General features: G+C 35.5%; 2 protein-coding genes and 1 long non-coding RNA gene across 7 annotated transcripts; 2 read left to right on the top strand and 1 right to left on the bottom strand.

The window, feature by feature from the left end:
• Positions 1-7,446: 7,446 nt before the first annotated feature.
• Positions 7,447-14,194, bottom strand: LOC109113954 (uncharacterized). Of its 2 annotated transcripts, none has more exons than XR_002022081.2 (6): positions 14,058-14,194; positions 12,713-12,793; positions 10,539-10,648; positions 10,363-10,459; positions 9,465-9,537; positions 7,447-7,598 (listed from the first exon to the last, which is right to left on the bottom strand). It is a non-coding gene; the product is annotated as an uncharacterized LOC109113954 (long non-coding RNA). The 2 variants fall into 2 exon arrangements; XR_016083921.1 differs by having other exon boundaries at positions 7,447-7,592.
• LOC104586886 (sugar transporter ERD6-like 7) lies at positions 7,574-13,116 on the top strand. 2 transcript variants are annotated; one of them, XM_010244262.3, is made up of 18 exons: positions 7,574-7,753; positions 8,297-8,359; positions 8,944-9,033; positions 9,147-9,206; positions 9,320-9,385; positions 9,461-9,526; positions 10,138-10,213; positions 10,365-10,429; positions 10,524-10,616; positions 10,720-10,800; positions 10,978-11,062; positions 11,221-11,264; positions 11,350-11,412; positions 11,548-11,607; positions 11,692-11,745; positions 11,887-11,946; positions 12,038-12,152; positions 12,731-13,116. In XM_010244262.3, exons 1-18 carry the CDS (start codon positions 7,574-7,576, stop codon positions 12,847-12,849), a joined length of 1,440 nt encoding a protein of 479 aa, XP_010242564.1. In that variant the 3' UTR covers positions 12,850-13,116. The 2 variants fall into 2 exon arrangements, with proteins under 2 accessions (XP_010242564.1, XP_088756895.1); XM_088900769.1 differs by lacking the exon at positions 10,720-10,800.
• Positions 14,195-14,205: 11 nt separating the features above from the next.
• On the top strand, positions 14,206-19,440 carry LOC104586894 (sugar transporter ERD6-like 5). 3 transcript variants are annotated; one of them, XM_019195923.2, is made up of 18 exons: positions 14,206-14,521; positions 14,631-14,693; positions 15,894-15,983; positions 16,094-16,153; positions 16,292-16,357; positions 16,470-16,535; positions 16,638-16,713; positions 16,953-17,017; positions 17,103-17,195; positions 17,283-17,363; positions 17,449-17,533; positions 17,615-17,661; positions 17,756-17,818; positions 17,925-17,984; positions 18,084-18,137; positions 18,434-18,493; positions 18,753-18,867; positions 19,125-19,440. In XM_019195923.2, exons 1-18 carry the CDS (start codon positions 14,327-14,329, stop codon positions 19,256-19,258), a joined length of 1,473 nt encoding a protein of 490 aa, XP_019051468.1. In that variant the 5' UTR covers positions 14,206-14,326; the 3' UTR covers positions 19,259-19,440. The 3 variants fall into 3 exon arrangements, with proteins under 3 accessions (XP_019051468.1, XP_088756893.1, XP_088756894.1); XM_088900768.1 differs by having other exon boundaries at positions 14,439-14,521; positions 15,889-15,983; XM_088900767.1 differs by lacking the exons at positions 18,753-18,867; positions 19,125-19,440 and adding an exon at positions 18,652-18,743 and having other exon boundaries at positions 14,207-14,521.
• Positions 19,441-22,483: the final 3,043 nt, after the last annotated feature.

Below are 22,483 nucleotides of genomic sequence, written 5' to 3'. Positions count from 1 at the left end.
GAACCACACTTTATTTACAAGGGTGTGTTCAAACACTTTTAAGAGGCTCAAAATGTGACTGTTGACATTTTAAGTTAAATCCAACAGTCATAACTTGATTAAGTGTGATCAAGAAACATCATTTAAATGTTAACGGTAACTAACTGTTAACCAATTGTAAATAGTCACATAATCTATACTACTTTAAAAAGCACGAATGGCCTCAAGAATATTTTTGGAATTTTTTTAGCACAAAATTTACCTCTTTATATTTAAATTTATTGATAAAAAAATGAGGGCAAATAGGGTAGTCGGTTATTGATATCAAATGAGTTGAACTGAGGTAATTTTAATTAAGATATTCAAGCATTCAGTTCCCTCTCATTAAATCCAACATTTAAGTTATTAACTTGCATTCATGTTCATTGAATCATATATTTAAGTCATTTTTGTTTCTTCTCAGCATTAAATTCAATTAATTAAATCCATATTTAATAAATTAATAATTCCAATAACATAAAATCTTATACTTTTAAAACCTACCTAGAAAAAATAGTGTTTTCATCTAGGTAGCGGTAATTAAGAAATTAAACCATTTTGGGTCAAATGAGTTAATCTATGTTGCCACGGTTAAATAATAAAATTCAAAAATAGATAAAATGAAAAAAATAGAAATAAAAAAAGTTGGGAACATTTTTAATATACATATTAAACAATAATAAGTATGATAAATAATAAATAATTTATTAATGATGAAAATGGAATGTAAAATTTAAAACCAATTAGAAATAAAAATATTTTCCTATTCTCTCTCACTAAATCCATTATTTAAGATATATTTTTCTCATCATTAAATTCTTGTAATTAAATCCACAATATTAATTTTAATAGTATAAAAATAAATATTTTGAAAAGAAAAACGTTTTCTTCCCTTCCTTTGGTGGGCAAGTAATTCAACCATTTGGGGTCAAATGAATTAATAAATAATGCCATAATTAAATGATAAAAAATTAAAATAAATAAGTATAAAATGTAAGAAGTATTTTTATTAATGATGAAAATGGAATGCCAAATTTAAAATCTACCTATAAATGAAATAATGTCATAGTCAAATAATAACATTTTTAAAAATAGAAAATACAAAGAATCACAAAAATAAAAATTATAGAAAAATGTTTGGGCACATATATATAATGAAATATTGGGTACATCTCTAATATTATGCATTCATTATATTGAACAAAAATAAGTATTTACATAAGAAATAATTTTATCGATGATGGAAATGTAATAAAAATTTAATGTCTACCTAGAAATTAAACTATTTTTATTTTTGGATGGTGGTTAGTGGTTTGCTTCAATTGATATCATGGACAAACAAAAGTTAAGTGTAATAAGTAAAAACTATTTATATAATGTAAATGGAATATATAGTTTAAATGGAAAATTATAGTCAAAGCCAGTTGTACATTTAAAATTAGGTTGTAGGATGGCCTAGAAACCAACAAAACTTTGACAACCGACTCTACATTTCAATTTCAAATTATAAAAACCCCTGCCATGTCATCTAAGGCTTATGTGGTTGTTGCCAACATGAGACTCTTAATCCATGTTGGACACAGGAAAAAGCCTATACCAAAAATAGGTTTTCAGTTTCTCTCCCTCTCCCTCTATCTCTTGATCTCCCTCCCTTCTCTCTCACAATTGCAGTCATGTCTCGATCTATCGCTCCCTCTGTCTCTCATACTCTCTCAGTTTTGGTCTGTATCCAAATCAAAACCTCTGTTTCTTTCCCCCACACTCTCTCTCATTCTTCTCCCTCACTCTCTCTCTCTCGATCAATATCTCCTTCCCCCTCAATCTCTATCGTTCTTCCTTAGTCTTTCTCTTGATCCCTCTTTTGTTCTTTTTTTATTTTTCTTACAAACTTATATAATATTAATCAGATTGTATAAAAAAACTAAAGGGACCAACCACTTATATAATTAAGTTATAAATTTCTATCAAGTTAGTTTAAATTTCACAACCAAGAGTTTCTTGTGAATTTTTATCAAATTGGTGTAATGATTTTTGAACCATACCAAGTTGGTTTCATGTTCTTTTATACGGTCTGATTAACACCATGCATATAAGTGTTTAAGAAAATTAAAAAAAAAAAGAACGAGAAAGGGAGCAGGAGAGAAATTGAGGGAGGATGATGGAAATTAAGGGAGAAGGAGAGATCGACCGATAAAGAAAATGAGAGAGATTGAGGGAGAACGATAGGTAGAAAGAGAAAGAGAGAATAAGAGAAATTGATAGATAGAGTGTAAATACAAAAACTGAAAACCATTTTTATTTATTTTCAAATCACACAGTCGTTGAGAAGAGAGAGATGACTGTGAGAGTGAGAGAGTAGGAGGGAGATAGAGAAAGAGAGAGAGTGGGAGAGAAATTAAAAACTCTTTTTATATTTTCTAATTATAAAGAGTCCCATATTGGCAATAGCCACATAAGTCTCCGATGACATGGCGAGGGCTTTTATAATTTAAAAACGTAGAGCCGGTTGCTTGAGTTTTGTTGGTTTCTAGACCAACCTGTAGCATAATTTTAAATGCACAACCAATTCTGACTATAAGTTTTCTTAATTTAAAACTAATTTGAAAGCAACACTATTTCTTATCTAGATGGTGGGTTAATGATCCAACTTTTCAAAAAAAAACCATGATGTCATAATTGAATAATAAATATTAAAAAAGATAGAACAGCAAAAATAAAAATGTACACAAATTTGTCGAAAACATTTGAGAACATTTTTAATGCTATATATTCATCATGTTAAATAAAAATAATTATTCAAATAAAATCTATTTTTATTTATGATAGAAATAGAATACAAAATTTAATAATAATAATAATAATTTGCTACAAGCATTTAAGTTTATTTTTAATCATATTGTTACTTTTTATTAATTTTCAATTTTTATCTTAACTATGATATATCTAAAATTCAATTAATTAATATGAAGAAAAAATTTGCATATGCAACACATGTGCTTAATTATTAGTTTGAATATGTGACTGTACAAAGAACCTCTTAAAACAAACACATTCCTTTTTAATGATGATTCTCCAAAATCTATAAAAGGATGTAAGTCAAGTCATTTTATACACAAGCTTTTCAAAAGTTCACAACATAAAACACTTGTCTCTCTTAGTCTGAATTATTATTGTCTCATATTAAGTTTCCTTGGAGATTCTTTAGCTTTGTTGGTTGTAGTTTCTCACTCGAGGCTCTGTTATATCTTGAAAACAAATTTGCCTACAACCTAATAGCAAATTTGGCCATTTGAATGGGGGCAAATAATGTTCTAAAGACAATGTCTTTAAATACGTCTCAGAGCTTCTCCTCCAAATTTTTGCAACTACATCTCAAACACCATTTAATTGAAGGGTGAAATGGCCACTTAAGGTTGCGTTTGGTTACAATACATATCTTGACCGAATGCAAAATTTGTAATCGGTTCAGTTTTGCTTTTGTTTGTTTGTATAACTATGATTTGCATTCCTACCTAATACAAGATTTGTACCTTTTGTCTTTTTAAGATTCATTGGCAATGCACATTTTGCATCTCAAACAATTGATGCAAAGTTTGGATTACCTTCATCCTACCTTAATTGTTTTTCATATAAAGTGGAGACAACACAATTTTGCATCCTACCTTATTCCTAGACAATAACCCTTCTACTTCCATTCTCTTTTATTTATGCTCAATTTGGAAAGAGTACAAATACAAATATGAACAATGCAAATACATACAAAATAATACAAAATAAAAGGTTTTGCACTCTACATATTTGTATTTGTATTCCTTCCAAATTGAGCCTTAGGTTGTGTTTGGTTGCAATGCAAACAAATTTGCATTGATGCAAAACCATGACAGTGCAAATGATTCGAGTGTAAATTCAGACTTATTTTTGTTTCAAATTTTAGCTTATTTTGTTTGATTGCAGTACAAATGAAGTAAATTAAGACATGAAGCAGAACAAAGTAAAATCCGAAACAAAATTAAATAAGAATTTACATTTTTTAAATTTGCACTCCCTTACATTTGTACTAGTACAAATAAAATTGCACTACAACCAAACACAACCTTAAGGGTAAACTGTTGAAACCTCTCTTGAAGTTTAGTAATTACAAATTTGCAATCACCTTTGCAGAACTTTCTAATATAGTTAGGGGTGCAAGTCGGGCAAGTTGGCCCGATTTTAAGGTCAACCCAGGCTTGACATGTTTAAGGCCTGAGCCCAGACCAAGCCTGAGGTCAAGCTCGATTTTCCCAACTCGAGCCCAATCCACACTGTAATTTGATGCATTCGGGTTGGTCAATGAACCCACTCTAAAATTATACATATATAAATGTATTTATGCAAATATGTATACATATATTTATGTATATATGTATGCAAAATATGTATGTATAAATGAATATAATTGGGCTGGCTTGGGTTGGGTTCGGGCTACCTAAGGGCTAGGCCTGAGCCCAACCTAAAAAATAAAAAAAGCTTGACTTCTTGGGGCCAAGCCTAGCCCGTGTAAAATTTTGGGCTGAGCTGGTTCAGGCTCGAGCTGGGCCCACCCAAGTTGCACCCATAAATACAGTTACAAGTAGAATCTTCTAAAAAAAAGTAATAAAAATGTCTAAAATACCCATGTAGTTGGGGTGTAAACAAATTGAATTCAAATCGGATCAAGTAATATATGAATTCGAATTCGATTAGAAAATCCGAATTCTAATCCGATTAAACATTTGAATATTCGATTCAATTCAAATTTGATTAGTTAATTATTTTAGATAATTAATAAATATTTTATTGATATAAAGTATATAAATATATAAAATAATTATTATATATGAATTATATAAAATATTTTATATAAGAATTAAGTAATCGATTGAATTTGGATATTTATCGAATCAAATCAAGTCATATCCGAATTCGAATCTGATTAACTATTCGATAAGAATAGGATATCCAAATTTGACCGATTAGATATTCGAATTATTCGAATTCGATTTGATTATGTCGAATATTGAATTCGAAATCGGATTTTCGAATACCGTTGACACCCCTACATGCAGTTACTATTAAGGCTGGTTTCTACAAAAAAAAACAATACAAACTTTTATGAACAACAAAAACAAAGAAAATTTATTGCAACTTTACCTTTGAGTGATTGATATGAAGGGAATATTTGAAAAATAAATAAATTTTAGAAAAAAGATTGAGAGGGTTTGAGGTAGTGATTCATATGAAATGATAATTTGAAAAATAAATATTTTTGTTAAATGTTTAGGTATTTTGGACATTTTCATGCCTTTTTTTTAGAAAATTATACCAAAGAGGATCTACTTACACCTATATGAAAAAGTTCAGAAGAGGTGATTGTAATTACCAAACTTTTAGGAGAAATTTTTACAACAACCAAAAGCTTTAGGAAAAAATTCACCAATTTATCCTTTATTTAAAGGAGTCCATATCTGCTCCTTATAGGCACATCCCACCATCTATCAAGAATATTTCTATACTTTTGTATTATTATTTATGGGAGATGTTTTCAATGGTGGGATGTGAATGTAAGGTCGGTGTTGTGAGATGCGCGATTCCGATTCTATTTAAAGTGGTCACTTCATTTTACTTCTTATTTCTACTTCTCACAAACAGACAAGACACTCAAATCCAAAGCAACAAATAAAAAAAAAAAAAAATTACACTCAGCCCCCAACTGAAATCCGCACTGCAAACAACAAAAGAATCTAGATTTGTAATCCCAGTTGAAAATTGAAATTAAGGTGAAGGGCATCATCACTCATCAGTGAATATAGCCAATTATTATTAAAAAAAGGTCAAATCTTGTCTTCCGTGTGCTTTTTCATGTTTCTGTTGGTTTATTTATTCTTATTTTTGCAGATGGGACTTAAAAACAAAATGCCTAAAAGGGAGATGCGAGGAGGCTCAGAAGTCAGAGCTCTTTCATCCACTTGGACCACCTTGGGATCTCCTCCCAAAAAAACCGTCCTAAAATAGGGGACTGGGGATGTGCGGTATCATGGTTTTTAAAAATGAACCGGTGATCAAATCGGTCAGGGGTTCAGTTATCGGTTCTAACAGTCTGATTGTTTAATCTGAACAGTTGACCCATTTTGACAAAAAATAAAAAAATTAAAAAAATTGAAAAACGGTCAAAACAGTTCAAACGATTCAAATGGTTAATCAACCGGTTCAGCAGTTTGTTGACCAAAATCAACGGTTTTGGAGGAAAATAGAACCAGTCAAGTGATCGATTCCTGGTTTTTTCAGTCCAACCGTCCGGTCCGATCCGGTTTTAAAAACCATGTGCAGCATAGATCATGTTAGAACGTTTTTTTGGGAGGAGATGTGGACTGAACCACAAGACTGGTCGTCCATTGAAAGACTACTGTCATGCAGCTGATCTGGATCTGACTTGCTTCAAGATAAAGACAGGAAAACGAAGGGGGAAGGAGGGAGTCTGGATCTCCTCCCAACAAAAAGCCCTTCAAATACGAATTCACATCAGCGCCCTATCCCCACAACCCATCCCAGCCATGTATTGGAAACATCTCCCCATGATAATTACAAGAGATGTTCTTCAATGCATAGATGTGCATGTGGGGCATCAATCTGATCTCTTCAAACACTTGACATTCATAATCTGTGCCTGGATATCTCATACATGGGTAGGGATCTGCTACCAACAAGACGCTCCCAATAACGACCTCACAAGCCATTGCAACTATACATTGGAACATCTCCCTTATCATCATTCATGGAGAGATGTTCCCAATGTATGGCTGGAATGGCTGGTTGGGGCAAGTTGGGAGCGTCTGGTTGGTAGCAGATCTAAACTCCTCATACATGGTGGGTCCTAGCCCTTCTTATGAGTTATGGCCCCCAGTCGACTTCCTTTGTTTTGAGACGGTAGGTCTGACTGCCTGGTGGTGAGTGGTGATTCCTCTTTCACTTCTCCATTACAGTATCAGGATGAGTTTTTTTTTTTTTTTTTTTTTCTTCTTTTTCAGCGTCAATATTGACTGTTCAGATAATAAATGCATAGACCATTAGTTGGGGGTCTAATCATTAATCATTACTACCTTCCTCATACTGAAAAAATGAAAGTATATGGGGTGTTAGTCCTTGTTTACAGTTAAATGTTATTTTGCCACCAATTTACAGCATCAGATGGTAAACCAAGTTCAGTTCAGCACTCATCTCCAGACTCCAGTTGTTTAAAAAATATTTTTTTTCCTACCCCAAATGGATGGAACATAGAAAAATTGAATGAAGTGTAGTAATCTGTGTATGGAGTCCATAAATAATCATGGAGAGGACAAAGGACAAAGATTTCATTGTCTAGGTGATGCCAGTTAAAACTGGCTGTGGGCAAAGAATATTCAATATTTTAGGAGGAGACAATGGTTTGAAAAGTTCACACATCGTGTGGAGAGACGGCTCTCGTTTTCTTCTTTTAGCAGCGCAAAGCTAAAAGCTCATCTCTTAGTCAAATATCTGGTCTCGCCTCTCGGTATTAAACATGGCCGTCGACCAGGATGCTGAAGCTGCAGAGAACATTATCAGTATCCAACAAAGGATAAGAGAACCACTGATACGGAATATAGAACATGGAGAAAACAAAGGCGGCAAAGAGCAAGTATGGATGGTTTACTTCAGCACATTTGTCGCAGTTTGTGGCTCTTTCGAATTTGGATCCTGTGTAAGTACCACTTCTCATTCCCAAAAGCAGAAAAGGATGAACATTTGTCAAAAAACCAGCATCATGTCTATTGGGATTTGGAAACACTTAACCTGCTTCCAATCTCTAGTCTTATTGGAGATTAAAGAACACCTGAACCAATTTATTCTGAGCCATGGGCCTTATTACTTGGGTAGGTTAGTGGGTCTTAGGATGATTGGTCTTTGGCAACGAAACACACCATTTGACTTGACCCAAGCTTTTATTTCCATTTTCTATGGTTATGGTATATAATTTCTGTCAGATGAGAACATCCCTGTGTGCAACTTTATCCCTGCCTTGAGATTTCCATACCCTGAAGGGCTAATCCAGTTCCTTTTCAGAAACACCTCAAGGTGTGGGCTGGGCTGTTTGCCTGTTTAGCTACCAGGGTGATTTATCACGTCGGTTGCTGAGTTTCCAGAAAAAAAAAAAAAGGGCAGAAAGGCTTTACTTTTTCGGATCATAGTCTCAGTATGACAAGGTTAGGTGTTCTTAGGAAGCTCTTTGGTTTGTTTCCTTTAGGCTGGCTATTCATCACCTACTCAGTCTGCTATCAGGGAGGATCTAGGACTATCTCTCGCTCAGGTATGCATACAGATTTAGTTTCTTTGGATTGATTTGTTCACTAGATTTAACTTGGCTTATTTTTGATAGATAACAGAGCACCTTCTTGAAAACAAAGGGAAGCCCACTCAAGGTGTTTGTTTATGCCAATAACCAAATGACTGTTATTTCTAGATGAATGTTTCACATATGGCTTCATAAAAGCCTGAAAGTTGTAGGAAACTCATATAGAGATGGCTTACAAAAAAAAAAACATGAACCAAAATGTATTGCTGTTTGGTAATGCATTTATGCATGCTTCCATATATATATATGCTGTGCCTACTAGTCTACTACTGGTGCACTGGGGTTTATGTAGCTATGATATGATATTGCATAGGCCTATGAAGCCAGCAGCTCGGAGTTCCACTTTGTACACTTTTGAAATAATGGTTATTAGGCTACATAAAATGATTCACTGGATTAAGAAAGTACTCTTTTTCTTTTCTGTTTTTCTTTTATTGATCACTTTTGAAAGCAGATCCAGCTTTCTGATAGGATTATCAAGTTGCAAAGTTTGCACATTACATGAATGTGTTTAAATCATGCCACTTACTTATATGCAGTACTCTGTGTTTGGCTCCATATTAACTTTTGGTGCGATGATTGGTGCTATCACTAGTGGGCCTATTGCTGATTTCATTGGCCGGAAAGGGGTAAGCACAGGGAGAACCAAATGAAGTTGATTATATTCAAGCATGTATTTTCCAAGACAAAGACAACTAAGTCTATTTAAAAACTGTTGACTGTTTCATGGAAATGTAAGCAGGCAATGTGGATGTCAGCTGCTTTCTGCACTGGTGGATGGCTTGCCATTTACTTTGCTGAGGTTTTCTCTTCTCTCCTTTTAGTTTTGAAGCCTTCACTTTCATCAACATTACTTCGTAATTGGCATTATTATTTCTCACAAGTAAAACTGCTCTATATCTTGATGCATAAAAGGGAGCCTTGTTACTGGACATTGGAAGACTATCAACAGGATATGGAATGGGGGTCTTTTCTTATGTGGTATGTCTTCTGTGTCTAATGTTTCAGCATTTTCAAGTGCAAGATTAATGTACTAATGAGTAAATGGGTGAACAGGTACCTGTTTTCATAGCTGAAATGGCACCCAAAGATCTTCGAGGAGGCCTGACAACAGTCAACCAGGTTGAGAAAACCTTCACGTAAACAAACAGATATACAGCCCATCAAGAAAAGAAAAAAAAAATTTCATAGATATACAGATATCTTTATATCTATCCATCTATACACATACACACATATACACATACGGGCAGACACACAGAAACATATAACGGTGTGATTTGGGCATATTCTATTTTTACATAACCAGATCTTAACCCTAGTTAATACTTATTCTAGCAAGCAACATGAAGGTGTATCACCCAACTTCAGTATGCTAAAAGACACACTAGAAGACATTAGTATGTCCTGCAGAATGAAGTCTGGGGATCCAGTGATACACCTGATACACCCTAGTGTTGCTTATTATTATTCCTTTTTATTTAAAATTTTCCTCTTTCCACATGGTGTGTGCCTATTTATGAAAACATAAGATGTGCCCAAATCAATAAAAATCACTGATAGTATAACTTCATTTGATTCACTGTTATTACCTTTGTCCTTGATATGCTACAGGGATGATTTCTTAGTATTGTATGTGGATCACTCATAAATAAAAGATAAAATGAAGGATATCTATTGTTCTATGAATGATAAAGTCATGGATAATATGTATTTACTTTCTAACTCTGCAGCTCATGATCTGTAGTGGTGTGTCTGTTGCCTACATAATTGGGACAGTTCTAACATGGCGAGCTCTAGCTCTAACTGGTAATATTTCAGGCACTAGTAAATTCTGTGACAATTATCTTAAGAACCTTAATAGATTACACTAATTTTGTGAAATATAAGGTACATAAAAAAGAACATCTATTGAATTGGGTACTGTGACAAGGGAATGACGGATATAATTTGCTTACAGGATTGATCCCATGCTTTATTCTATTTCTGGGCCTCTTTTTCATTCCAGAGTCTCCTAGATGGCTGGTAAGAAAGCAATGAAAAATATCTTGTATACTGCATCATATTAAAACAGCATTTAGGATAATCTATATCAATTTATTTTTAACCATAATTGCAGGCAAAAATGGGATACCAGAAAGAGTTTGATGCTGCTCTGCGAAGGCTCCGTGGCAAGGATGCTGATATTTCTCATGAAGCAGCAGAAATCCAAGTTCTCATTTCTTAACTCTATTCTCAAGACACCTACACATTTACATGATGCAAGAGAATGCCCACAATTATAAAAATGATGGGGGTTTACTGTTAACTGTCAGGATTATATAGAGACTCTCCAACAGCTTCCTAAAGCAAAAATACTAGATTTGTTTCAGCGAAGATACTTGCGTTCAGTCATTGTAAACATCTTTCTTAGTCCAATTAGTATTGAGATTGCATCAAATTGTAGAACTGAAATTCCATGCCCCCCCGGCTATCCCATTTAGACATGTTGATTAGGACTTGATGCTCAACTATTTTCCTTCTCCTTTTCTTTTTTAAATTTCATTTTGATCAGCAAAATTTCTAATCATCAGGTTGGAGTTGGATTGATGGTCTTTCAGCAATTTGGGGGGATCAATGGAATCTGTTTTTATGTGAGCCAGATTTTTGTATCTGCAGGTAAATAACTTCATTTAAGATTTCTTCATCAGAAGTATGCCTGATGTGGTACCTATTATTTAGTCATGGGAAGAGAAAGATGTCTGCATTTCAACAAATGATCTCTCATATCTTTATATGTTTATATGCTTAAAATCATCACATCTTTAATCTCTCAGGATTTCCTTCTGATGTGGGGACTATTACCTATGCTTGTCTTCAGGTGTGTCAACTCTTTTTGTCTCAATACATCTGAAATCTGAATTATCATGCCCTGTGAAATTGCATTAAATGATTTTGTTTTCCAGGTTGTGATAACTGCATTGGGTGCATTCTTAATGGATAAAGCTGGAAGGAGACCACTATTATTGGTAAGAAAATAAAATATAAATAGCAATCATGATAATAGTAATAACAAGAGAACGGAAAGACTTTGCTTATATCAAAGATATAGTATCGCATACATCCTCTCATAATGGATAAAAGGCATTTTTTTGGTCTTCTAGGTTTCTGCATCAGGGCTGGTTTTGGGCTGCATATTAACTGCCATCTCCTTCTATCTAAAGGTATCTCTGAAACTATCAAACCTAACAACTTTCCTTTTTGTGGCATCACCTAATTTAATAAATGGAAATATCTTTTGGAACCAGGTTCATGAATTGTCAATCAAATCAGTCCCAGCACTAGCTGTAACTGGCATACTGGTAATAAATGATTGTCTATCCAGAAGAGTTTAGTTTGTAAACATCTTAATAATTATAAGTTTATATATTTCTCTTGCAAAATTATTTCTTTCTTTTCCCTTTATGGTCTTCCATTTGACCTTTGCTTGTTTAAGAGTTCAGGTGTATATAGGATCCTTCTCAGCAGGAATGGGAGCAACTCCTTGGGTTATAATGTCTGAGGTATCTTGATATTCATAAGGCTCATCAATTCATTAATTATTGTGCACATAATTGTATCATGCTTCTAAAAGGAAAATTGCTTTTGTTGTAGATATTCCCAATAAATGTTAAAGGAATTGCTGGAAGCCTTGCAACACTGGTGAATTGGTTTGGTGCATGGGCAATTTCCTACACTTTCAACTTCCTCATGAGCTGGAGCTCTTATGGTATGATTACTCTCCATACTGAGCACAGAGGCAAGGAAACAGAAGAACAGAAAAAGGAAAAATCAGAGAGAAAGGGAAAGTCTCTTTGCAGCATCATCTAATAAAACCCATCTGAGAATTTAAACTAAAGATGTTGAATACTGAAAACCTAAGAATTTTTAGGCCCTATTTTACCTTAGGGCAGCCCAGTGCATGAGGCTCCCACCAAGAATCGGGATTTGCTCCTCATAGAGCACACCTCACACCGACCTCACAGCACAACTCACCGTGTATTAGGAACATCTACCCATGAATAAGAACACTTGAGTGCAGGAAATGTTCCCGATGTGCGGGTGGTATGTGTTATGAGGAGCAGATCTGGACTCTCCCACCAATGTGGGGTCTGGGGAGGGACAGATGTACACGCCCCGCCTTACCCCTGTCATAAAAAGAGGCTGTATGAATTAGTGTTAGCTACTACATGGATTTTTTATTACATTGCTCTACTGTATTTTCTGGTGTATAAAGGGCCTCAATAATAAAGCAACATCTATCAATCACAAGAGAGAGGTTAGACTTACTATTTCTGTGGTTTTCAGGCACCTTTATCCTCTATGCTGCAATTAATGGACTAGCAATCCTGTTCGTGGCCAAAGTAGTACCTGAAACAAAGGGGCGAACACTGGAACAAATTCAGGCTGCAATTAATACCACCTAGAGAAGATCAAAGAAAATAAAAGGGGGAAACAAGCATTTCTGCTGGTATTTTCCTTTTTTCATTGTTTCATTGATAAGATGCAGGTTGGAGAGAGCAAGAAGATTTTATGCTGCCCCCGGAAAGACCTGAGGGAATACTTACCAGGATTTATTCACCACTTCATCTGAAAAACATACATTGATTATATAAACCAGAACCTGTTTATGTTTTAACTCATTTATATCTTTCACCATTTGGACTTTCAAATTGAGATACATTATGCTCCAATAGTTTGTGCATGAAACATGTGGATGCAATGTGAAACTCTGCACTTTGAACTTTTGGATTACCTAGACAGTTCAAATATCAAATTAGTTAATGTCCATAACATCAAATATCTACCTAATAAATAGGTCTCACCTATGAGGGGAGGCTCACCTACCTCCCTCCTTTAGCTCTCCATTCTTAACAGCTAAAGCAAGAGAAACAAGATTGCAACTACATTCGTTTGGGATTGCTACCCTTTCTATTAGACCCTTTTCTATTTTTAGACGAAAGAAATAGAACCCAACTTTGGAAGGAGATAATTTTTTTTTTGGCGGAAGGAGATAATGTTTAGAAGTGAGAAGATCTCCCTAAAAAGTAGACCTTCGGCTACAACAGTAGATGACATATCTGATGTTTTATCTTCTTCCTCTTTTAGCCTTTCATGGAATCCTAGAGAATTCACGACTGCAAGTGACGATACCGAAGATGGCTTTATAAACCATCTCTATAAGTTCAACGGGATACGCTTTGGATATCATTTTAAGATACTGGAAGGTTGTATAGTCTGCCTGAGACATTAGTAGCATCGTCTGGGTTTGTTGGAGCGGAATAACCCCATCTTTCCTCATATATCGTATATAGGTACAATGCTTCCCCTTCCCTCAAGTTGGCACAGAGAGAAATCAATTGTATCAGCATTCCCTACTGCGTGCAGAACACATTGATTCTTTTATAAAAAAAAAAAAAGAACACATTGATTCAAAAGCGTCTAAATTACCCCTTTCAAATTTTAGCACATCAATGGCGGAGATATCTTCATTGATTGAATTGAGGTTATTATTACACCTAAAATTGGAAGGAGAACTCGGAACATTATCATTGCTTTCAATTTTTTCTCCTAAAAAAGAACCCTATTATTATCGCATTAAAAATAAATGAACAAATGAGATTGAAGAACGTACTGAGTTCGGAATATGAAGCCGTGGAAATGTGACAAACACAGACAAGGACGTTGGCTGTTGAAATAAAAAAGGACAAACGAAACGATGAGTATCGCAAACGACAAAATCCGCCCGGCATTTCTCCATCTCGTCCTTGTAATCCTTAATAAACAAAACCCCATCGCCTTCTCTGTTTCTTTTTTCTGCTCCCTTGTCCAGCCTCCCCTTACTTCCCCCACCCATTCCTTTTCTGAGCCTCGTTTCCAGATCCGGAAGAAAAAAGAAGAAGAATGGACAGAGAAAGCATAGAGGAAGGAGATACATCGAGGCCCTTGATTCTGAAAGAAAACCCTGAAACTTGTAGTGGAGGTGGTGGTGGTGGCGGTGGCCATGTAGAGCAGGAAGGAACATCCTCCACCTCCATAGCAGTAGTTGTACTGAGCACCTTCATCGCTGCCTCGGGTTCCTACGTTTTCGGGTCCGCTGTAAGTAGCACTAGCACATCGAAAATCCTCGAACAAAATCTACTGTTTTACATAGTTTGGACTTGAGTTAATGGCGCTGGTGGTGGTGGGTAATCCTCATCTCATGCAGGTTGGATATTCATCACCTACAGAGTTCGGAATTATGAACGATCTTGGGCTCTCTCTGGCAGAGGTACTCTTGCTTCAAACTCTTCTCATGTATTGTGCAGCTCGGGTCAGGTTGGCTCGGGTTGGGCTGAACCAGCTGGATCAGGATGTGCTCTTTCTGTCTATGCTTAACAGAGCATGATTATTGGTTGGACTTGGGAGCATCAAAACCATTTCAGAAAATGGCCTATTGTAGTATGCCATGATGTGATTAAAATGATGATCAAACATAGTCCAATTAAGCAGATGAACCCAATGGACTATTGCTCAATTTTGTTTCTGTGACAAATGCTCAGAACTCAGAACCCACATCAATTAGAGCTCTTGGACCTGGAACATGGTCAATGAGTTGTCTTATCCCCAAGTTATAGTGAGTAAACAGAAAGAGAATGCTCTGTTTTAGCATTGATAGATAGACTATAGTTCTCACCATGGTTCATAATTTCTAAATTGATGGACATTTCACCATGGAAATATCTTGGAGATATTCCGGTAAGATATTTGGAAAATCTAAAAAATCAGAAAAGCTTTCTAGAAACATGGAATTAGTTAATAAACCTTTAAGGAATCATTATAAGAAACATGGAATTAGAAATACTCAAGGCTCAAAAGACCATAGCAAAGAACCATACAAATCAAATATAGGAGAAAATTAAGAGACTTAAATAGCTATCTCTCTCTATCTCTCTTTTAGCCTTTTAGCCATCTTCTCTTAATCAAATATGTCAATTATTTGCTATTTTGACTTTTGTCTTTTTTTTTGCTACTATATGTTTTGATTAGATTGAAGAATACTCTTTTGTAGTTATATGCATTTTTCTTCTTCTTTTTGAAATATAGTGACATAGTAAGTGAATCATATGAAAATAATAAACCAATTATCCAATCACCAATTCTCCACAGGTTCTTTTAGAAAAATACTTTTAAAAAATTTATGATGATTTTAATGAAATATTGAAAAGTTTTTAGCAATATCCTAAAATTTTAAACCATAAATGTATAGTCTATCAATGAAATCCAAAAATGTCGCTGGCATATCTGCAAAATATCAGGGATATTTGAAAAAAAGGATTCCCGGAAAACTTTGTATCACCACTTAGCAAAATGAGACATATCAGGGATATTTAGCCAAATATCGTTGATATTGCGAACCATGGTTCTCATATGAATGAAACTTCCCTAACTTTATTAACAATTTCCATTGTTATTGTGTGCTAAAGAGCAGTATTCAGTCTTTGGCTCAATATTGACAATTGGAGCAATGATTGGTGCAATAACGAGTGGACGGATTGCTGATCTCATTGGTCGGAGAGGTGTAAGTATAGATACTGTTGCTCTCCCAAAGCAATGTAGCATTGCAGTCTGTAATAACTAACCAACCTGTATGTACCAGTTATGCTCAAATTGATTTTTCTTGGAAAACAGGCAATGGGGGTCTCAGAAATTTTCTGCACCATGGGCTGGCTTGCAATTTTTTTCTCCAAGGTTTGTTCTTAAACAATAGAAGGAATAAACACTTTGAAGTTTGAACAGGGAGAAAGTAGAACAATTTCTTTGGTATAATCTGTATTTACTTGGTTTGGTTGGCCATGATATATGCTCAATACATTTTGAACATGAAAGGATGTGTGGTGGCTCGACATTGGAAGACTGTCCATGGGATATGGAATTGGACTCCTTTCTTATGTGGTAAGCTGGGTGGAAGTCTACTCTTTCTTCTAAATGCATCCTGTGCCAACTGTTTACTGATGTTCTTATATCCAAGGCGACTGATAGGATTATGAAAACAAATGGCTAACAGGTTCCTGTGTACATAGCAGAAATAACTCCCAAAAATATAAGAGGAGCATTTACGACTGTGAATCAGGTAAAGTGAAAAAACATATTCTTGAGAATTTGGTCAGATAGCATGCTTCCCTTTCTTTATACCTTGGGCCCTTGGCTTATTTCTTTGTTCATTATTCTGCAGCTAATGATATGTTGTGGTGCATCCCTTACATTCCTATTTGGAACAATAGTGACCTGGCGTACCTTGGCACTAATGGGTCAGTTCCATCTGCTTAATTTGAATAGTATCACTAATACTGTATCCCCGCCCTACATCCTAGGTGGTCAGAAATAGAGCTCCACAAATAACTCTACCATTTTTTGGGCTATTTGTATGGGATATGAGATGGTACCTTAACTGAAACTCCAAGATGGGAAGAAAGATAGATAACAGAATTGGTTGATCAGTATTGCATGTACTCTACAAATGGCTCCATGTATTTGATTTCATATGCAGGAACTATTCCATGCCTAGTTCAGCTCTTGGGCCTATTCTTCATTCCTGAATCTCCAAGATGGCTGGTTAGTCAGATCTCAAATCATGTCAAGTGAAGTTCCCAATATAGATTGTAGAAGGGGTCAACTTATCATACAAATGTTATTTCAGGCAAAAGTTGGCCAAGCCAAAGAGTCAGAAGCTGCATTACAGCGCCTGCGGGGGAAGCATGCTGATATTTCTCAAGAATCAGCAGAGATCAGAGTATGGAATTGTCTAATTTCATATCTTAATGGAATAAAAAATGAAATGGGTTCTTATGAGATGGACCGCTCTGCTGTTGTTTTCCAGGACTACACAGAGGCCCTTCAACGCCTCTCAGAAGCTAGAATACTAGATTTGTTTCAATGGAAATATGCACATTCTCTTATTGTGAGACTCCTAATTCTGTCACAGCTGTGAATTTGATGTTCCATCACTTCTGGACCCCTCTATGATTCATTAAATATGTATTTAGGTTGGAGTTGGGCTGATGGTGCTACAACAGTTTGGAGGGGTCAATGGGATTGCATTTTATGCGAGTGCAATTTTTGTATCAGCAGGTAAAAACATTGTGCTTCAAAATTCAAATAACTCTTCAAAAATCATTAATGAAGACACAAAACTTATGTGGATAATGACAGGTTTCTCTTCGGGAAACATTGGGACCATATTCATGGCTGCAGTTCAGGTCCTAGACATTGCAGAGATCCTTCATATTTGTGGTTGAGAGTCAATGCATATAGAGTTGATAACTTAATATATGTAGATGCTCCTCTCTGCAGATTCCTATGACCACATTCGGTGTGCTCTTAATGGATAAGTCTGGACGCAGAAAACTTTTAATGGTAAGAATAGCAGAAGAGTACCTCTCCAACTTTCAAGTTCTGATGAGGATATTGATGAATGCCAGAAAAATACTCAAGTGATTAAACTACTATATAACATTTACAGGTTTCTGCAGCTGGAACATGCCTGGGTTGCTTCCTTGTAGGAACATCATTTTTCTTGCAGGTTTCTAATAAATACAGTTTAAGTACTTTAATTCTTCATTGGTTCTTTGTCATATTCTTGGGTTACCATTCCCTGAATGCAGACCTTGCAATGAAACAGGACAATCAATGGTGGAAGGAGGGGACTTCCATAATGGCACTTATAGGTGTACTGGTAATGCATATAATCGAATAAATTTTCTCATGAAATATTATATATGGGGCCATGTGTGTTCTCTGTTGTTCTTGACAAAATCAATTATAAGTTTTGTCCATGGGAGACTGGTGTAGAAGAGTTATTCTGTATTGCACTTGAAACAAAGAATTGGAAGAATTCTAACTTTCTGGGGGGAAAAAGGCTTGTTAATGCCTAGAAAATTATGCTAAGCTTTCCATGTATTTCTATTTTTATATATTTTTGTGTTGATTTGATGGGTAAATATTCCATGGTTTGTGTGCTGCTGTGATTAGGTGTATACAGGATCTTTCTCATTGGGCATGGGAGGAATACCATGGGTTATAATGTCAGAGGTAAACCAATTTATAAGAATCAATTGCATGTTATACTTACATGGTGAGAATGCTTGGAGACATGGTTAAAACTATCAATACACCTTTGTGTATCGGCAGGGGTGTATCAGTACTTTAAACCATGCACCTTTTATTTTTTTGTTTTTTCCAAATTTCAGTTTTATATATATATCCCAAGATGATACTATACGGGGCGTATCATATCAATACTTTGAACCTCACTTGGAGATCAGATGAATGGAGTATTGTGTGATTTCAGATATTTCCTATAAACATGAAAAGTTCAGCCGGTAGTCTTGTGACATTGGTGAGCTGGCTTGGTTCTTGGATTGTCTCATACGCTTTCAACTTTCTAATGAAATGGAGCTCATCAGGTGATGATGACTGAAGCATGTATATATGTCAATGCTTTACATTTAGGCTATGTTTGGTTTGAAGGAAAATGCAGGGAAAGGAAGGGAAAGGTAGGGAAACCTTTACAAACATTGTTTAGGTTTCCCGTCTTTCCCTTCCTTTCCCTACCTTTTCCTTCAAACCAATCATAGCCTTAGAGTACTGAAGATGCCCTTAATTTTAAATGATGAATTTGCTGGAAACACAAATTTTATTTATTTATTCTTTATTTTGCTAGGAACCTTCTTCATGTTCTCAAGTATTTGTGGGTTAACTGTTGTATTCGTGGCATATCTAGTACCAGAGACCAAGGGGAGAACACTAGAAGAGATACAGGCTTCAATGAATCCTTTCTCATCGGAAAAATGTTGAACAAAATATGCATGGGTGATGAAAAAAAATAAATTAGGTTTGTTGTAATCCTTAAGTTGTAAGAATTAATTCATAACCACACATAAGGAAGGTTGAGGTTTGTTTTGTAATATGAAGATTCCGAATTTGGCAAAGGACAGGAACTTAATTAATAGAGTAGAGTGATGAAGTGAGTTCGGATTTGTGCACGACCCATATAGTGAGGTGGGGATGATGACGGTTTGGTTAATCGAAATATGGGCTTAATTTTCAAACTGAACCGGTATTATTGATTTTTAGAAAACCATGATCAAAATCGAACCGAAGCCGATCAATTAACTGATTGACCGATTCGGTTAATCATTAATTCGGTTTGTTGGTTTTTCAATTTTTATATGTATAATTTATAATATATAATAAAAACAAGAAATACATATAAAATATTATATTATAAATACATATAAAATATATGAGAACGTCTTCCATACTTATCATTGGGAGATGTTCCCAATATACACTTGGGATGTGTTAGTGGGATATTTTTAGGGCGCATTCTGTGGGGTGTGTAGGGGGGGCAGATTTGAACTCCAAAACCAAATAAACAAATTGTTATTATTTAGTGTACTCAATTTGACTGAAATATTTTTGGGGTCATTGAAGGCGACCTGGTCAAAAAAGTAAGTTAGAAGAAGGAAGGAATTGTACATCAGCAGCCTGCTGAGACCGGATCTGCTCCTCACACAGGGCGCTTCATTTGCGCCTCACTTGCACATTGTACCATGCATTGGGAACATCTCCCGTATTTATGAATTATTATTTATGGGAGATGTTCCCAATGCATGGTGGATGTGCCTATGAGGCGCCCCCGTGTGAGGAGCAGATCCCATTCCCCTGCGACCTAGTCACAAATTTGTGGGCATGGTGGTCAATTCCATATACAACTTACAAGTGACAATAAAACAAATGGTGCATGTGATGGACTACTTTCAATTATAAAAACCTATTGCGTAATGTCATCTAATATCTTAAGCTTTTAGGTTGAATAGTTTTTTGATATAGTATATTCAATTTTTGCCGCTCTCATTATAATTAATTAAATTTAAAGACAAGATATGGGTGGATTTATGTCTGCCTATGCTTCAAGCCTAATAAAACTTTTGCATAAAAGAGGAGTGTGTTTAAGAATAAAAAACTATTTAAGAACCTCATCTACCAACTTAAACTTTTAGATTGAATGGTTACTTGATTGGCATCCGATAATCCAATCTTACCCTTGGATTGGCATCCGATAATCCAATCTTCATTGCTGCTCAACTGCTCCCTAGCTAGCCTAGGACCAAATGAACATACACCATCTGTTCCACCATTGATTCTAGCTCTAGCAATGCGAATTTGTGAAAGACTATCTGTAAATCAGGATCCAATGGTGTAAAAGATTGGGCCTATCATGGCATATATATGATTTCCTGTGTTGGAACATGCATGGACTCCAGTCAGAGAGAGAGAGAGATTTGAGGATCTGGGTCTCCTCTCTTAAATGAATACTAGCTAGGTCTCCATTTGGGCATGGTGTCCCTGTTTATATTGTTCTTAGTACTAAGTCGTAGTCAGTACAAATTGTTCTGACCAAGTGACTTGCCTTACTCTACCGATTGTGGTTCAATTGGCATGCAAATTGGGTAGTCTCAAGTGAGATGCAGTTTAGAGTCTTGCTATCGGCTCTCACTACCTTTAAGAAGTAGGGCTGTTCATAAGAAGGCCCAACCTGATCAAATTGACCAACTCGGACCGATTCAACTCGAGTCAGCCAGGTTTTAATCAGCACGGGTCGGTTTCGGGTTGTGCAAATTCTTAAATCGATGATTCGGGTCGGTTTCGGTTTTCACACAAAAAAACTGAAACCGACCCGAACCAAACCGACTTAGTTCAAACATGAAGTTCCAAAGCCCATTAGGCCACCTAGTTTTTGAATGGTTGCAAGAAACTTTGGATTAGTGAATAGTGATTAATAAACAACTTTTGTGATTAACTTTTCATTTAAATTTTATCATAGGAGATGGCTGAATCATTCAATTTATGACTGTTTTTAAAATTAGCAAGATTTTATCACGGGGATGAACTTAGAACCGAAACCGACCCAAACCGACCCAACCCGACTCAAACCGACCAGGTCGGTTTTGCTTAACACTGGGTCGGTTTCGATTTCTATGTCAGGTAACCCGACTAGGTCGGGTCGATTGGAAAAATTGTAGCAAACCGACCCAACCCGACCCGTGAACAGCCCTATTAAGAAGAATTATTAATGTTGCTAGAAAAAGTACTGTACTATGCTAAAGAAATTTGAAAAGTCAAAGAATAAAAGCTTTTATTTATTAATGACATTCCTCTTCCTTCTAAAACATAAATGCTTTAACTAGAGTTTCTGCACAATGAGAGTCATGAGACGTTTATTTCTCTGTCCCACAAGTCAATTAAAAAGGTTAAGAGAAACAAAGAGATGTAGAAGCATCATTCCTTGTTGATTCCTTACCATTACAAAATTTACAATTCAAAATAAACCATTTCTTTATGAAATTAACATATTCAGGGTGTGTTAGAGACGACCCATGTCTTTTAGCTACACCTTAACACTACAAAACTAAAAGGAAAACTGTGAGTCAGATGTCTTTTTGATGTAAGTCCCGTGTGTACAAATAAGAATTAACCATATATGATATATGATATTTGAATTTAACTTTTATGATCCGAATCAAAGTTAAAGACAATAACATCTACTTCATATGGTATAAACGTTTAGTAAGAAATCTTGACAGCCCAACTTGGCTGTTTTTTAGTTATTTGAAGGGTTGTCCACTTCAGCCTCTCTGAATAACTTATTGCTCTACAAAGCAGCTGAATCTTCAACTAGGCCCTCCCAAAGATCCCTGAGACACACCATCGCAGCTACCTCTATGCATCTTTGTTGCTTTCCTAATTTGCTTTTAATAAAAAAAAAAAAGTAGAAGTTTCACCCATCATGGTACACAGTACAGTATGGGTGTTGCTTGGAGGTTGAATGAGTCCAAACGAACCAATCCAATGAGGGGCCCATGGCTTTTGGTCTCAAGTCACAACCAATGGTTGGCATTGTATTTGGCCCACGTGAAGTGAGCCCACAACACAAGAAAGAACGTTGTCTTCAAGCCCAACAAAAGAGAAAAACCCTTTTGCTTTGTTTTACTTAGCTATATTCTAAGGGAATAGTAA

This window comes from Nelumbo nucifera, chromosome 3, assembly GCF_055504915.1.
Source record: "Nelumbo nucifera cultivar China Antique chromosome 3, China Antique-T2T, whole genome shotgun sequence".
Classification (NCBI taxonomy): Eukaryota; Viridiplantae; Streptophyta; class Magnoliopsida; order Proteales; family Nelumbonaceae; genus Nelumbo; species Nelumbo nucifera.
The sequence above is the reverse complement of the archived record's forward strand: the minus strand, read 5'-3'. Positions and strand labels throughout refer to the sequence as shown.